General features: G+C 34.4%; 1 protein-coding gene across 4 annotated transcripts in view; it reads right to left on the reverse strand.

The window, feature by feature from the left end:
• VPS54 (VPS54, GARP complex subunit) overlaps nt 1–19,126 on the reverse strand; it is a 102,611-nt gene that overhangs the window by 31,344 nt on the left and 52,141 nt on the right. For all 4 annotated transcript variants that reach the window (XR_003513392.1, XM_027555622.1, XM_027555621.1 and 1 more), the window contains exons 8-12: nt 18,388–18,514; nt 17,348–17,455; nt 15,312–15,367; nt 13,274–13,370; nt 3,754–4,094 (exon numbers count right to left, since the gene is read on the reverse strand). Coding sequence is in view for 3 of the 4 variants with exons in the window: in XM_027555622.1 (XP_027411423.1) it covers nt 3,754–4,094; nt 13,274–13,370; nt 15,312–15,367; nt 17,348–17,455; nt 18,388–18,514 (729 nt within the window). In the remaining variant the exon portion in view is untranslated. The remainder of the gene's footprint in view (nt 1–3,753; nt 4,095–13,273; nt 13,371–15,311; nt 15,368–17,347; nt 17,456–18,387; nt 18,515–19,126) is intronic.

Below are 19,126 nucleotides of genomic sequence, written 5' to 3' on the forward strand. Positions count from 1 at the left end.
GGATGATAAACTGCATGTGTTTTTTTAACCACAATTTAAAACTAAAAAGTTTTTAAAATCTACAATAGTTTCTAATCCCATCCATTATTTTTTCTTTCCCATTTCCTGCCTGGGAAATTATTTCCTCTTTTGTGCCCATATTTACATTGCAATAAACTTACAAAGTTGTAGGTTATTTTGATAATGTAAGAAAACAAGGAAAATCTATCACTAAAAAAGATACAAAAATCAGACATCATTTCTGCATGTCCTGTATCTGTGACACAATTACATACTGAGAAAACACTTGACACAGGGAAGAACTAGTTAGGGTTAAATGTATAAATATATTCAATCAATCCATTGCCCCTTTGGCAATGGAAAATGGGTAGTTTCCAGACATTTATATACCTATGAAACATAGAAGGAACAATTTATATATGCTCTGTAGTCATGCTATGGGAGCACGTCATTGTGGAAAGCCAGAGAAGCTCTAAAGTGCATAGTGAGCCACAATGGAGGTGGGAGGGGTGGGTTAAAATCTGAGACTGCATTTTATTTAAAGGAATCCCAAATAGTATGGGTACATTTTCCAGCTATCTTTTAATATCTCTTCTCTCTTCTGCCACAGTAACAGTTTTAGCTATCAAATAGCCAACAAGCTATACACTATTTCTCAAGCCTCTCTTACAGCAATATATAGACATGTGAAAATATTCTAGCCACTAGAATGTGGGGTTGCAAATTCTGAATTGTGCTCTTAAATAGAAAGGAAAAATATGAAAAGTTTATGTGACAGTAACAAGAGAGCTAACAAAGCTAAAATATATACAGATTTGTAACATCTAAGGCATCTTGGGAGAACAATAAAAGATAGGAGAAATTATCAGATATAAAGGCTAATTAAAAAGATATAACTAATATAATCTTACTTAATGGTACTGGTGCTAAGACAGACAACTGAACAAAACAGAGTCTAGAAACAGACTCATTTATATATGAATACTTAATTTAAGGCAAGAGTGGTACTATATAGCAATGGGTAAGACAGTCTTTTCAATAAATGGTGTGAGGTCAAAAAGATATCTACATGGGAAAAAAGAAAATAACCTCACACAACACACAAAAATCAATTTCAGATACATTGTGGATCTAAATGTGCAAGGGACATCAACAAATCTTCCAGAAAAAAGCAAGAGACTATCATCAAAGTCTTAGGGTAGTGAAAGATTTTCTTCAATAGGACACACAAAAAAACATAAACCATTAAAGGAAAGAATGAATCATAAGATTATATTAAAGTTAAGAACTCTTGTTCACAAAAGACCCCAATAAGTGAAAAGCCAGCCCACAGAGTGGGAGAAGGCATTTGCATCATGGACCAACTGACAAAGGGCTGTGTTGAGGCTACATAAAGAACTCCCATAATCAGTAAGAAATAAAAGGCAAACCAAGAGAGAAGTGGGCAAAGGATTTATAAGTACTCCACAAGAGGATATTCAAACAGCCAGTAAATATATGAAAAGTGTCCTCTTACCAATCATCAGGGAAATAGAAATTTAAACTATTACACCTGTGACCTACCAAAATGTTTTACTAACATGTGAAAGACTGACAACACCAAGATGAATGAAGATGTGGAGAGACAGGAATGCTTCTACACAGCTGATAGGACTATAAAGGCATACAATCACTTTGGGAAATTATTTGGCTTTAGTTAAATTGACTATTCACATACTTATTTTTAGGTATATATTCAACAGAAATACTTATAACATGTACACCAAAGACATCTACAAGAATAGTCACAACAAACTGAAAATAATCCAAACTTCATGAACAGCAGAATGATACACACACTGTTGTGCAGTCAGAAAGTAGAACATCTATATACAAATAAACTTAGAAAAAGCAACTTAGAAAAATATCACAAATATAATGGGAAATGAAAGAAATTAGAGACTAAAGACCATAATTCAATGGTTCCATTTATATAAAAATTTAAAACCTGGAAAAATCAATGGTTTTAATGGTTTCCTTTGGGAAAAAGTGAAAGCACAGTGGCAATACGGTGCTTCAAAAGACCTGGTACATATACACAATGGAGTATTACTCAGCCATTAAAAAGAATACATTTGAATCAGTTCTAATGAGGTGGATGAAACTGGAGCCTATTATACAGAGTGAAGTAAGCCAGAAGGAAAAACATAAATACAGTATACTAACACATATATATGGAATTTAGAAAGATGGTAACAATAACCCTGTGTACGAGACAGCAAAAGAGACACTGATGTATAGAACAGTCTTATGGACTCTGTGGGAGAGGGAGAGGGTGGGAAGATTTGGGAGAATGGCATTGAAACATGTAAAATATCATGTAAGAAATGAGTTGCCAGTCCAGGTTCGATGCACGATACTGGATGCTTGGGGCTAGTGCACTGGGACGACCCAGAGGGATGGTATGGGGAGGGAGGAGGGAGGAGGGTTCAGGATGGGGAACACATGTATACCTGTGGCGGATTCATTTTGCTATTTGGCAAAACTAATACAATTATGTAAAGTTTAAAAATAAAATAAAATTAGGAAAAAAAAAAAAAGACCTGGTAATGTTCTGTCTCTTCACTTGAGTGGTAATTCTATTAATATATTGCTTAAACTATGTATGTTTTAACATCTCTTTTAACAGCAGTTTTAGACTGAACCCTAATCAATATATGTGAAAATATAAGCCTAAACAGAGAAAAAAATATTTTTATTTATAGGTAGTTCAGGGTTTGCTTGATTGATAGTGGGGAGGGGAGGTGTTATAGTTGACTCTACACTATAACTGCAACCTAATAAGATCCTAGGCCATAATCTGACTTTTATCAAAATGAACAAAAATACTGAGTTGCTATTACTCTTAATAATTACAAAATATAAATGATGTTCTCGGACCAGAAAGATTTTATTGGCTTTATTTTGCTTTTGTTCTTTCTATTCAAAACACTTAATGGAGTGTATGGATTAGATGGTAATAATTGATCAGTGTTCTCTTGATTTTCACTAGTATACTGCAGTTATTAGAAAGTGTTATTGTATTTAGGAAATATATGCTAAAGTATTTGGGACATCAAGTCTGAAATCTACTGTCAAATGACTGAGCAAAAATTTTAACATGAGAGACAAAGAAAGGAGAGACAGAAAGAAAGCGAGAAAGGGAAAAAGAGGGCAATGTGATATAGACTTAACTGGGGAAGCAAGGTGAAGGGTAGAGGTTTTTTTTAATAATTCTGGCAACTTTTCTGTAAATCTGAAATTATTTCAAAATAAGTTTTAAAAAGTAATATTTAAAAAGACAGTGTGACCCACTTGGAAACTCATGCCTTTGAACAACTGAAAATTGTAAACCAAATACATCTTTACTATATACAAAAGTGATACAGTAAAAGAAAGAAACATAACCAAGGAAATACTGACCTGAGTTCCAGGACAGGTTCTGCCACTAATGACTTTAAATAAGCCATCTAAACTCTCCAAATTAAAGGTATTTAATTAAATGGTTTCTTCTCGGACTTAAAATTCTATAATTCTCAATTATTTCCAAAACTCACCTCCTTACCATCCATAAATTTTCAAAAATATATGTTTCATAAAATTTATTTATTTTTGTTAAATTCCAAAAGCCCGAACTATATATGGTTTTTCAATAAACTGAATAATCAGTCTTATTTAAACCATTAATAAGATGACTCAAGGTCTTGTTAATCTGGCAACAGTCACCATACTCACATAATATCCACAGCTCCTGGAGTAACAGATGATGATATCTGCTCTTTGCTGGATGAAGAATCAGTAGTACATTCTGGTTCGGATACAGAATCACTGCTGCAGGGCTCACTATTTGGAGATGCATTTCTCTGAGAGGTAGTATCTATGGCTATAGGTGTTAATTCACTCTCACTGAATGCATCACTTATAAACATGCCTTCATGGATTAAATAAGCCACTTCTGTGTCTAGTGAATTATCTTTTGCAGCATTTTTCTGTTGTGAAATCTCTTCCAATTCTCTAGTCCTTTGGTTTTTGTCAAGAACTGAGAGAACAACACTATGAATGATATTTAAGGTTGCCTAGAAGAAAACAGGATACATTTTTAATTGATATAAAATATTTTATACCAAGGTTTCAAAAGTGAAGTGATTGTGCATGTTTGAGCATTTTACAAATGAGTCAAGGTCATGTATATATCAGAATTTCTATCTCCGGTTACACAATAAAGGTGACTGGTAAAAAAAGAACTACTGAAGAGATGGGTTCCCTTTAAAGTTTAGACATAGGGCTATACTTACAAATTAATTTTGTAAATGGTGATCTCCCTAAAATACAGTGCATATTTCTCTCACTTCTTAAATAGGTTACATCGAACATAACTTGCCTATCAGAGGATCATATTCATTGATGTGTTTACTTAAAAAGAAAACACAATCTGTATTCCTTACCATATCTACTTTTATATCCATTTCTCCTCATCTCACATCTTTTCTCACACATTCAGTGTTCTTGAGACATTTTGGTTCTCTTCCTATTCTTTAAAATTTCACTGTTTCCATCTCAGTACCTTTGTTGTTTCCTCTGCTGGGAATGCTCTTCACCTTGATGTTTACATACACGTTTTCTTTTCATCACTAAGGTTCTTGCACAAATGTCACTTCCTCAAAGAAGCCTCCTCTAACTCCTATCAGCAATCCTATCCCATTAATCAATTTTTTAAAAATATCAGTTATCGCTTTTAATTTTTCAGTTCTAGGTCTCTTTCCACTACAGTGTTAGCTCCATGAGATACTGTATCTTACTGCCTAGAACAATAAGTACCATGCACGGAGGAGGTATTTAATAAATACTGAAAAGCAGAAGAATCAAGTGTAAATTTACGTAAATCAATGTCTTCATGGACTACTAAGAAATAAGGAGCTATATTCCTACTTTAACATTCAAAGTTGAACTCTAATAACTTGCTGTTCCTTTCTCAAAATTATTTATTTTTCAGGATCTACATGGTTCTAGGGAAGCAGACTCCAAATTTAAGTCTCCAAAGATAGGATAAGGGTCTAAGGTGGGCCAATCAGCAAACGAAACACCTGAGCTTAAAGCTAAAGAAGATACATAGAAGACAGACTGAGAAAAACACAGGAGAACAAAACTAAGGCTTGATAATATCATCAACTTCTCTATTAAACACCTAAAGGTTGACCTACCTGTGGATTTTTTTTAGTTATATGAACTAATAAATCCCCTTGTTTAAAACACTCTGTTTTCAGTTCAGTTCAGTTCAGTCAGATAGTCGTGTCCAACTCTTGGCAATCCCATGAACCACAGGACACCAGGCCCCCCTGTCCATCACCAACTCCTGGAGTCTACCCAAACCCATGTCCATCGAGTAGGTGATGCCATCCAACCATCTCATCCTCTATTGTCCCCTTCTCCTCCTGCCGTCAATCTTTCCCAGCATCAGGGTCTTTTCAAATGAGTCAGCTCTTCGCAACAGGTGACCAAAGTATTGGAGTTTCAGCTTCAACATCAGTCCTTTCAGTGAACACCCAGGACTGATCTCCTTTAGGGTGAATTGGTTGGATCTCCTTGCAGTCCAAGGGACCCTCAAGAGTCTTCTCCAACATCACAGCTCAATAACATCAATTCTTCTGTGCTCAGCTTTCTTTATAGTCCAACTCTCACATCCATACCTGACCAGTGGAAAAACCATAGCCTTGACTAGACAGACTTTTGTTGGCAAAAACCTCTGCTTTTTAATATGCTATCTAGGTTAGTTATAACTTCCTGCCAAGGAGTAAGCGTCTTTTAATTTCATGGCTGCAATCACCATCTGCAGTGATTTTGGAGCCCCCAAAAATAAAGTCAGCCACTCTTTCCACTGTTTCCCCATCTATTTGCCTGAAGTGATGGGACCAGATGCCATGATCTTAGTTTTCTGAATGCTGAGCTTTAAGCCAACTTTTTCACTCTTCTTTTTCACTTTCTTCAAGAGGCTCTTAGTTCTTCTTCACTTTCTGCCATAAGGGTAGTGTCATCTGCATATCTGAGGTTATTGATATTTCTCCCAGCAATCTTCATTTCAGCTTGTGCTTCTTCCAGCCCAGCATTTCTCATGATGTACTCTGCACAGAAGTTAAATAAGCAAGGTGACAATATACAACCTTGATGTACTCCTTTTCCTATTTGGAATCAGTCTGTTGTTCCATGTCCAGTTCTAACTGTTGCTTCCTGACCTGCATATAGGTTTCTCAAGAGGCAGGTCAGGTGGTCTGGTATTCCCATCTATTTCAGAATTTTCCAGTTTATTGTGATCCACACAGTCAAAGGCTTTGGCATAGTCAATAAGCAGAAACAGATGTTTTTCTGGAACTCTCTTCCTTTTTCCATGGATGTTGGCAATTTGATCTCTGGTTCCTCTGACTTTTCTAAAACCAGCTTGAACATCTGGAAGTTCACGGTTCGCGTATTGCTGAAGCCTGGCTTGGAGTATTTTAAGCATTACTTCACTAGCGTGTGAGATGAGTGCAACTGTGCAGTAGTTTGAGCATTGCCTTTCTTTAGGACTGGATTGAAAACTGACCTTTTCCAGTCCTGTGGCCAGCGCTGAGTTTTCCAAATTTGCTGGCATATTGAGTGCAGCACTTTCACAGCATCGTCTTTCAGGATCTGAAATAGCTCAACTGGAATTCCATCACCTCCACTAGCTTTGTTCGTAGTGATGCTTTCTAAGGCCCACTTGACTTCACATTCCAGGATGTCTGGCTCTAGGTCAGTGATCATATCATCGTGATTATCTGGGTCATGAAGATCTTTTTTGTACAGTTCTTCTGTGTATTCTTGCCACCTCTTCTTAATATCTTCTGCTTCTGTTAAGTTCCTACCATTTCTGTCCTTTATTATGCCCATATTTGCATGAAATGCTCTGTTGGTATCTCTATTTTTCTTGAAGAGATCTCTAGTCTTTCCCATTCTATTGTTTTCCTCTATTTCTTTGCACTGATCACTGAGGAAGGCTTTCTTATCTCTATTTGCTATTCTCTAGAACTCTGCATTCAAATGGATGTATCTTTCCTTTTCTCCTTTGCTTTTCACTTCCTTTCTTTTCACAGCTATATGTAAGGCCTCCCCAGACAGCCATTTTGCTTTTTCGCATTTCTTTTTCTTGGGGATGGTCTTGATTCCTGTCTTTGTACAATGTCACGAACCTCCATCCACAGTTCATCAGGCATTTTGTCTATCAGATCTAGTCCCTTAAATCTATTTCTCACTTCCACTGTATAGTCATACTGCTACTGCTAAGTCACTTCAGTCGTGTCAAACTCTGTGTGACCCCACAGACAGCAGCCCACCAGGCTCCCGCATCCCTGGGATTCTCAAGGCAAGAACACTGGAGTGGGTTGCCGTTTCCTTCTCCAATGCATGAAAGTGAAAAGTGAAAGTGAAGTCGCTCAGTTGTGTCCAACCCTCAGCGACTCCATGGACTGCAGCCTACCAGGCTCCTCCATCCATGGGATTTTCCAGGCAAGAGTACTGGAGTGCAGTGACATTGCCTTCTCCGGTATAGTCATAAGGGATTTGATTTAGGTCATACCCAAATGGTCTAGTGGTTTTCTCCACTTTCTTCAATTTCAGTCTGAATTTGGCAATAAGGAGTTCATTATCCAAGCCACAGTCAGCTCCCAGTCTTGTTTTGGCTGACTGTATAGAGCTTCTCCATCTTTGGCTGCAAAGAACATAATCAGTCTGATTTCAGTGTCGACCATCTGGCGATGTCCATGTGTAGTCTTCTCTTGTGTTGTTGGAAGAGGGTGTTTGCTATGACCAGTGTGTTCTCTTGGCAGAACTCTATTAGCCTTTGCCCTGCTTCATTCTGTACTCCAAGGCCAAATTTGCCTGTTACTCCAGGTGTTTCTTGACTTCCTACTTTTGTATTCCAGTCCCCTATAATGAAAAGGACATCGTTTTTGGGCGTTAGTTCTAAAAGGTCTTATAGGCCTTCACAGAACTGTTCAACTTCAGCTTCTTCAGCGTTACTGGTCAGGGCATAGACTTGGATTACTGTGATACTGAATGGTTTGCCTTGGAAACAAACAAGAGATTATTCTGTCGTTTTTGAGATTGCATCCAAGTACTTCATTTCGGACTCTTTTGTTGACCATGATGGCTACTCCATTTCTTCTGAGGGTATCCTGCCTGCAGTAGTAGATATAATGGTCATCTGAGTTAAATTAACCCGTTCCAGTCCATCTTAGTTCACTGATTCCTAGAATGTCGATGTTCACTCTTGTCAACTCCTGTTTGACAACTTCCAATTTGCCTTGATTCATGGACCTAACATTCCTGGTTCCTATGCAATATTGCTCTTTACAGCATCGAACCCTGCTTCTATCACCAGTCCCATTCACAACTGTGTGTTGTTTTTGCTTTGACTCCATCCCTTCATTCTTTCTGGAGTTATTTCTCCACTGATCTCCAGTAGCATATTGGGCACCTACCGACCTGGGGAGTTCATCTTTCAGTGTCCTATTTTTTGCCTTTTCATACTGTTCCTGTGTATTTGGGACTAAATGTACTCTAAGTGAATATTCCATACAGTATTAGACAGAGATTCTGAGCCTTCAAGTCTATGGAGACTGTATATCTTCCCTGCTCATCAGTAATTTCTCTATTGTCACAAACCTGCTCCCTGCTATACTATTCCATTGCGGCTTTTAATCCTTACTGCTGTCTTAATCTTTAATATGCTACCTCTCCCATCTTCATTTCTGCCTATCTTCTTCCTTATCTCTTCTCTCTTGGTGATTTTCTTTCTCAAAGAATTTTCTCATTAAAAAAAAATTAAACATAGTCTTTCTCTCCCCTAGCAACTAATCTGCACCTCACCCATAGGCCAGCTATGCAAAACTGAGTCCACCTTCCAGGTTCAGGTTCAGTCCTGCATAGCCACCCAATATGCTCCCAAACCTCCTTGCCACAGGATTAGAAATAAGAAGAAAATCCAGACCCAAACCAATCAGTGCATAGCATTTTTTTACCACAGTGATTTGATATGTGACCTAAATTAACCCAATGGATTAAAACTAAGGACTTTCATTTGATGACTAAAGAAGAAAAAAATCTTTTCTAGGAGGTATAGTATACAAATGTGGAAGACTTGAAACTGATATATATAGACATTTTGCTATAATTAGGTTAGTTACTTTAAAAGTGAAGTCAAAAAAGAGAAGGTAGAAATGAAATAAAACAGTGAAACTAATCAAGAAAACAATGACCACACCAAAACTGAAGTCTATTGTTTTTGCACTGTTTTAAGTTCCTCAAGCCAATACACTTCTTTTATTGTTTAAATTAGTTTGATTTGGACATTTTGCCACATTTAACTGACAACATCTTAGCTAGTACAATAAATTTTCTATATACAGTGTATTAGCTGTTCTCTTAGGGGTTCTTCTTCACTGTTTTCACCATATCTACAAGTTTTAAAGGTTTGTGATTATTTTTTTCTAAGTCCAGAATCATTCTTGTTTAAGAATGCCAGAAGATTTCACAATACATAATAGATTCAACAGTAGGGTAAAGCAAGTATACTCCAATAAAAAATTCCAAAATAATAATAATAAAAATAAAGTGCTCAGAACAGTAACCTGGCACAAAGTAACTACCTAATAAATGCATTTAAAAAGTAAATGTAGGCACATGATTTACTTTCTGAACTTTCCTATTGCAGCAATTTATAGTTAAGTTCATGTTTAAATACCAGAACAACCAAAATAAATTTTTCCAGTCTTGAGAATAGTGAATGAAATAATCTGGTAACCATATTAATTAAGACTCTAAAATGATAGTCCAGAACTGTCTATGTAACAAATTGAAAATCTAAGAGTTAAAAATCTCTTGAAAAGACTGTCAAGCTGCATTTAAGGATTATTTTCTTTTTCAGCTATACAAATTATACTAAACTATGGGGTATAAACAATAAACAAAAATTCTAATAAAAATTTAAAATACAATTAATGCCCCCAAATAAACATACACACTTGTGGTCAATTAATCTATAATAAAGAATACAAGAATATACAATGGAGAAAAGACAGCCTCTTCAACAAGTAGTACTGGGAAAACAAGCTACATGTGAAAGAATGAAATCAGAACACTCTAACACCATCTACAAAAATAAACTCAAAATTGATTAAAGAACTAAATGTAAGATCAGAGACTATAAAACTCCTAGAGGAAAACACAGGCAGAATGCTCTTGGATATAAATTGCAGCAATATTTTTGTGGAGCTGACTCTTAGAGTTATGGAAATAAAAATAATAATAAACAAATGGGACCTAATTATACTTAAAAGCTTTTGCACAGCAAAGGAAACCACAAACAAAATGAAAAGACTAGGAGAAAATATTTGAAAATATGTGACCTACAGGGAATTAATTTCCAAAATATACAAACAGTTTATATAGGTCAAAAAAAAAAAAAAAAAAAACACCAAATCAAAAAATGGGCAGATCTAGACAGTTCTCCAAAGAAGACACACAGACAGCCAAAAGGCACATGAAAAGATGCTTGATACTGCTAATTATTAGAGAAATACTATCCATAACCACAATGAGGTATCACCTCACACTGATCAGAATGTCCATCTTCAAAAAGTATACAAATAATAAATGCTGGAGAGGATATGGAGAAAAAGGTTCCTTCTGACACCACTGGTGGGAATGTAAATTGGTGCAGCCACTATGGAAAACAGAATGGAAATTCCTTAAAAAACTAAAAATAGAGTTATCATATGATACAGTGATCCCACTCCTGGGCATATATCTGGAGAAAACTCTAATTAGAAGAGATGTATGCAACCCAATATTCATAGCAGTACTATTTACAATAGCCAAGACATGGAAATGTCCACTGACAGATTATGGGTAAAAAGATGTGGTAAATACACACAGTGGAATATTATTCAGCCATAAAAAGAATGAAAAATGCCATCAATCCATGCAGCAACATGGACAGATCTAGAAATTATCATACTAAGTGAAGTAAGTTAGATACACAAAGACAATACCACATACCACACGATGTCACTTATAGGTAGAATCCAAAGAAAAAAGAGATAGAAATGAACTCATTTACAAAGAAGAAATAGACTCACAGACATAGAAAACAAACTTATGGTTACCAAAGGGGAAAGGGCAGGGCAGGGTATAGATAAATTAGGAGTTTGGGATTAGCAGATACAAACTATATAAAACAGGTAAACAATGGTCCTACTGTACAGCACAGGGAACTATATTCAACATCCTGTAATAAGCTATAATGGAAAAGACTATAAAATGAATACACGTAACTGAATAACTGAATCACTTTTCTGTATACCAGAAACCAATACAACACTGTAAGTCAACTATACTTCAGTTACAAAAATGTAATGACTCTCTGTAGAAAACTTAGGGAAAAGAGAAAAGAATGAATAACAAGTTTAAATTACACATAATTCTACCATCTAAAGATAACCACAAAAAGACAAGCTGTCTCTGGTCTATGCAGATGAAGAGGTAAAAAAAATAAAAAAACATTTTTAACACAGCTAAGAACATACTACATAAATAGGTCTCTGTCTTGTTTCTTCACTTAATGTTATAATGTATGCATTTTCTTCAATCATTAAAAATCCTTGCCTGCATGACATTCTGTACTAGTGAGTATACTGCTACTGCTAAGTTGCTTCAGTCGTGTCTGACTCTGTGCGACCCCATAGATGACAGCCCGCCAGGCTTCCCCGTCCCTGGGATTCTCCAAGCAAGAACACTGGAGTGGGTTGCCAACTAGGCATAACTAATTTTACCATTTCTATGTTAGACATCAGAGTTCTTTCCAATTTGTAGTTATTTAAAAATTTTCATTAAAAATGAAGTTTCTAATATTATGTTTCAGTGAAATCATGCCCTAGAATGAATCATAAACTTTTCCAAAGAAAAACTACTGTATTTAAAAATCAAACATCATCTTCAAAGATGTTTTACAATAGTATTAGTTTAAGTGGCCTAAATGTGAAAATGAGAAGCTACAATTAGGACAAATCACTGTTTTCATACAGCACATACATCAAATAGTAATTTGGCTTAGTTTAACTGATACTGAATCTAAAAGTAAGACGGCTATTTTAAAAATTACTGGCAAAAAGTTGGCCAACTCCAACTATACAATGTAGGAGTTCTATATATCCAGAAGTGTGTGATGAAGTCATGGTGGGAATATAAGAAAAAGTGAAAACATGGCCTTATACTGTACAATTCACAGATACAGGTTTGATATCTATCACTATCAATAGATAAGATCAACATTTTGGTAGGAGTCTAAATTAAATGCAGTGAATCACATTTTATAAAAACTTTTCCCGTTTCAACCAGAAAGCTTATATATGTGATGTAGAGCATCATCCCAATTTTAATAAGAAAATCATATTATAGATAAATACCTAAGTCCCCCAGATCATTTTTAATATGAAACTCAGGAGGTGCCAGGGATCTTGACTAGAACATAAAAGCAATATTGACACCTGATAATTCAAAGAATATCACATTTCACTAACAGCCTCTTATACTCAGTAATTCCTAAGGACTGTCTTATTAAAACAGTTATGACATGTTGGTAATCCCAACAAACACATATTAGAGTCTATGACATCTTTTCTTCTGAAAAATGCTGTGTGACATGTATTCTTTTCCTTATAACGATTGGATTAAAATTAACTGGCTTGACCACAAAGTAATTAAATGTAATGCATGATACATGATTGGATCCCAGGTTTAAAAATGAAGTAAAAACCTACAATAAAGAACATTAGTAGAGTAACGTAAATATGAACCGTATGTTAAAAATATTATGGTATCAACATAATATTAATATTAAATTCCTAGAAAAATTATGTGTCATGGGATTGATTTTTGAGTGTTTCACAATATTTTAACTATAGATAATCTAGATAGATTCAAGCATCACAAAATCACAAAAGGAAATATTACTGTATAATATTTAATGCCAAGTAAGCATATTTCTTTTTAAAATGAAATAAATCATCCAGAATTATAAAAAAAAGTTACCAAAATACTCTGAAGCACTTCAAATCTTATTTAAAACAAAGCTCCTTTAGAAAAATTGCAAAAATAAAAAATTTGTTTTATTCAAATTTTTGTGTCTAGAAAGCCGACAATTTTAGGGATATTCTGGACAAACTGATAAATCACATAAGCTTACCTTAACTCTCTGTAGGAAAATTGTAAACTTGGAGAAAATATCCGTTAGTAAATCAAACCACTGAGGAAAATTCAACATTCTCATCTGATCTGCAAGCCTAGAAAAAAAATTCAAACAAAAATAATGACTGTCTTGCGGCAATTATCTACATGATGTTATCTACAAGCTGGAGGAAACTACACTGAATACTATCTAGTAACAAAATAATAAAATGCAATTTAATCTAGAATTATACAATAGAGATGAAGAAGTCAATTACTAAACAACTCCTTGTTTAAACATCTCTAAGACGTCTTTATCATGTATTAATTCCATGCGAACATGCTTTGTGATCATTTGACGTAAAGGGATAGAGAAATAAACTAATTTAGGTTAAATGTAGAAAAGATATATGCTGGAATAAAAATGAGAAACAAAACAGCTCCCCTAAAAAGCTTAATAACCTATTTTTCTAAACACAAACTAAAAGTACTTTTCTATATATGAAGGGTAACATGGCATAGTGGCTAAGAGTATGGGCTCTTGAGCCACAGTGTCTTGGTTCAAGATCCAGCCCTGCCACTTAACTAGTTGTGTGACTCTGACCAAGTGACTTAGTGAGTGAAAGTCTCTCAGTCGTGTCCAACTCTTTTCCAACCCCATGAACGATAGCCTGCCAGGCTCCTCTGTCCATGGGGATTCTCCAGGCAAGAATACTGGAGTGGGTTGCCATTTCCTTCTCCAGGGGATCTTCCCAACCCAGGGATTGAACTCACGTCTCCTGCATTACAGGCAGATTCTTTACCACTGAGCCACCAGGGAAGCCAATATGGAAAAAGTGATAGAAGCTACCATATATGGTAGATGTGAGTATTAACTGAGTCAATAAGTACTCAGGACAATGTACAATGAATAAAAAAATGCTATGTATTAGCCAATATTTATATTTAGAATGTTTTATATATATATATATATATATATATATACACACACTAAATATTATATTAGTATAATACATAAAAGTATAGCCAGTATTTTTATAGCTGACATCAATCAATTCTTAAAATAAAAAACAGAATTCCATAAAGATATTTCAGAACACTATAATGACTTATTACTCTAAATTTTTAATTAATGATGCTACACTTAGGACTTTATTCTCAAAAGGTACTCCTATATATTTGAGATATAGGATGTTCTCTAAGTTAAGAAAATTCCATACGGAAGAAAAAAATTAAAAACTGACTGTCCATGTATGTAGGACCTTTAGCAATGATCCAATAACTTAATTTTTCCAACTACTAGTGATCCTTGCTTTATTAGGACTGCTTCAACTAATTCTGAACCTGAGCTTTCACTAGGTTAAGTGTGCAAATTAGAACTCCACAATTCTCATTCTATGAACTTGGCCCAGAGAAGTTTTACAGTTGTCCATATTACTATTCATATCTTAGACCAGTTAATAAAACTTATATATGTATATGAACAAGAAATTCATAGTCATAAAATACTTATCACTATTTTTCTCAAGTAGAAGAACAGAAATTTCAAGGGAAAACAAAAAATTACAGACATGGGCAATTCTAAGTCATGCATTCAAACTTCTCAAAGTTAACTGTGTTTTAATTATATGGCTAAACAAATTTAGCACTGCTACTCTTCTTCAATTTCCATCCTCCATCTCTATGTACATCTCCACCCTCTCTCAGCCCTGGGAGGCTGACCTGTGGGCTTGGCCATTAAGGAGCCCTTGCAAAAGACTGAAAGGAGGAAAGGTGCTGATAGTTCCGTCTCTGCCCGGAGTGGTTACCACAGAATGACTGGCCCCCTCCACTGAACATCAATTCAATTACTACAAAATTATTCTAACTACTTACATTGTTTCCTCCTTCTGAATTCTATTAACGCTCTCTTTGTCCCTTAAAGGCACTGCACTATCACTCGTGATTTTCCTATACTCTGCCCATACTTTAGCAAATAATTCCTTAACTAAATCCTCCTTATTCTAATGTGTTATCTTTTCCCTGACTGGTAACCCCAACTTAATATTTATACTTACTTCAAAACAACATCTGTGTCTATATCTTCTATTTGCGAAACTTTATTAATCACACACTGCAAAATTTAAGGAAAAAAACTGGATTAACATCTTTAGTACTACATGTTCATTGTTTATTAAAAAGGGCTTCAATGACTATGATAATCATTTTACCAAACCTCTCTTTTGTCTCTTACAAATTGCAGCAGTACCCTTGCCCTATTAAATAATTATTCCAGATAATGCTTAAACTGTACTAATCAAAATTTCCTACTGTTAAAACTGTTCAAAGTTACACACATAAACAAACACACAATACATGCACACAAAAGATCCCCATAGAACTATAATTCTTGGGAACATGGTTTAAGCCTCATACTAAAATTCTAAAAGAAATTCACTTTGGAGGTCACACTTCCTCATAATGCATGCAAATGTTTAAAGTTTTAAAAAAATAAATGCTCAGACTTAGAAGTCCAGCAATTAAAGCACAGCAGTTTTTAAAAACTGTTTAAAATATACATACAGAAAACTGAACAAATTATATTTATAGCTCAATATTTATTTTACAAGTAGAGTACACCTATTTAAACAGAACTCAGATTATGAAATTGAACATTACCAGTCACCCCCTCTCTTATTCCCCTCCTGGTCACTACTTCCTCCCCAAAGACATTACTATCCTAATTCCCAACATTATAGACTAATTTTGCCCATGTTTGAATTTTTAGGTCAGTGGAATCATACAGTGTGTACTCTTCTGTGTCTGGCTTCCTTGGCTCCACAGTATATATGTGAACATCCATGTTGTTTGTTCCATGTAATTATTCATTCTCATTGCTGTTATAGAATTCAGTGATGCAAATATGCTATAATTTTATTTACCTTTCCTACTGATGAAAAATTTGGGTTTTTCCAGTTTTGTTTTGTTTTTTTATTACAAATATGCTGCCATGAAATGCTTGTGCTGTTTTGGTGGTCTATGTACAAATTTCTGATGGGTAAATTACCTAGAAATAGAATTGCTAGTCATAAGATATGTGTATATTTAGTTCTTGCTTGTTTTATTTAAACATTAAAAACTAAAAAATGTACATTTAACCTAACGATGATGATCAGTTAAGCCTAACAAATACATTCAAAATTGTTATTTTTCAAATACAGAAAAACTAAAGTTCAGTGAATGAGATTTATTTGGAAAGTCAAAACAAATATCAAAGAATACTAAAAAAAAAACAATAGATTTTAGTTTACATGATAATTTCTTAGAGCTCAGGATAAGAAGAAATGCTGGTGTAAGTATGCTGCTGCTACTGCTAAGTCACTTCAGTCGTGTCCGACTCTGTGCCACCCCATAGATGGCAGCCCACCAGGCTCCCCCATCCCTGGGATTCTCCAGGCAAGAACACTGGAGTGGGTTGCCATTTCCTTCTCCAGGTGTAAGTATACACTACTGGTAAAATCTTTTTTTAGTAAAAAAAAATAAAAACAATTCAACTCCATGCATCAAACAATTTAAGAATACTTTTCACTCTCTGACCAACAATTCTACTTCAGGAATCAGTTATTAAGACAACAGTCTTAAATATGAAAAAACTAAACAAACAAAACTTTATACCAAAGTTGTTTGTCACAGTGATCTTTATACCACCAAACAGAAAATGACCTAAATATTTAACACAGAGGAAAGGTTAAACAGGTTTAAGTAACAGGATGTTGATGGAATTTTATATAACCTTTAAAAGTGATCTTTCTGAAGGTTTATGAGGAAATGTTTATGTTATGATTCAAACTGAAATATTTGTACAATTCAAAATTATATATATAGTACGACAGCACCAATGAAAAACACGAGTAACTACTTACACTTTTAAATAGTCAAATGATAATCTTTTTGACTAGCTGGGCTATATTTTTCTTTGTTCTGGTTTTCTATATTTAAATTTTTTTAATAAATGAGAAAATATTATGATACTGCATATATTACAAGATCATGTAAAAATAAACTTCACAAAAGATTCTAGACCAAAATTTATAAAATAAAAAAGTACAATTACCTGTTTAATGATATTCTTTGCTGTAATAATCATTTCTTCACTATATATTTCTAAAAAATTAAGTTTTCTTTGTTTTAAAAGTCCAAATACAAGAGAGATTAGTCTTTCCTAGTAAAACAAAAGGGTATACAATGTCACAATTTAAGTACAAAATAATCTCACTTAGAAGTAGAAATAATCAATTGTTTAACCCTGAAATTTCTATATTGCATATGGTATTTTCTAGAAGCCTTAAAAACCCTTTTCCAAAGCAATCTTGTCATCAGATTTTTGCAGTCATTATTCTAAAACAGTCAAATCCCATCCTACTACAGCGGATCAAATGAAGCTGGTTTGGGGGCAGAACAATATATTTTAGTCTAGTTTCAATAAGAAGCTAGAAAGTATTCTTCTCAAACCCTGATGACTAATAAATACTCTATAAGTCCTGTGCTTTTAAATTAGTGGTCTACAACACTGGAATGATGACCTGGATTATTTGTGGAGAATTAACTGCTAACACAAAAATCTCTTTAACTGATTAGGCTGCTATCAGGGCTTTTTGGATTCTTTACTATTAATAGTTCTTGGCAATAATCAGCATTAAGAAGTTACCAAATAAATTACCAAATATGATGCATTTGTGCATGCACATGCATAAAATATGTTCATAACAGGTGCTCAGTGAATGTGAATGACAGGTAAAATACCATACAATAACGATCACTTTTTATATAAGACACACTCCACTACATGCATACACAAGGATATAAGTTAATCATCCTATATCTACATTTGGAACTTGGGTTATAAGCTATATAAAGACTTTAATTTCCATTTTTAATTAAGCTATAAAATTATTTATTCTCTAATTTCAAAGGTTAATAAACAAGTATAGTGCTTTCTAAAGTCACATAGTCAAAGATTTCATAGGTCTCACACAGACTGATACTGAAGATAATTTTGCCCACTATAACCTAAGAAGAATGTTCTATACTAAGGCGTTAGGAAATAACACTAAGCAATGAGATCAATTTCATTCTAGAGTTCAAAGGACATACCTCTTCTAAAATGTGACAGTCATCTTCCAATGGTCTATTTAAGTCACTGTGAGAATAAGTAGAAAATTCTGCAATCATCATTTTATCTATCAGTTTTTCTAATTCACAAAGCTGTGATCCCAAATGCCTACAAAGGAAGAGGGACATGTTACCTACATTTACTAAAAACCCATATTTACTCCAAAATCAAGGGATCAACTAGGCAGCAAAAGTTTTCTAGCTGATAGTACTTGTGCAACAAGGTGACATTTTAATAAAATGAAGTCTTTTAACTTAACAAAAATAACTGTGACAGTTTCACATTGTCTCCCAAATTCTATTTTTCCTTTTATATCTTTAACCTCCAAACAGTTAAATATGCTATAGGAAACCTGGTTCTATAAAACTTCATGACTGTTTTTTTAGTCCTTTTTGCACAGACGAAGTAATCATATATTCTAAAATCCTTTCCTCATTAACCACTTACTGAATATAAATGTCAGTAACTCCTCAGTCATTTATTTATGCAATAAATATAAGCACATACTGTGTAGCAGGCCCTGTTCTGGGTATACATAAATACCTGAAGAACTATAGGGACAGACTGATTCAATTAATCTCTGTCACAATCAGTTTGAGTTACTGTGCAACATCCCTCAGGCCATTAAACTGAAAGTCATCAGAATATAAGAATGAAAAAATAAAAATACTGAGCTACAATCTATCCCTGGAACTTTTTCTCATAAAATATAATGTTCCT

Source organism: Bos indicus x Bos taurus, chromosome 11 (genome assembly GCF_003369695.1).
Source record: "Bos indicus x Bos taurus breed Angus x Brahman F1 hybrid chromosome 11, Bos_hybrid_MaternalHap_v2.0, whole genome shotgun sequence".
NCBI lineage: Eukaryota > Metazoa > Chordata > Mammalia > Artiodactyla > Bovidae > Bos > Bos indicus x Bos taurus.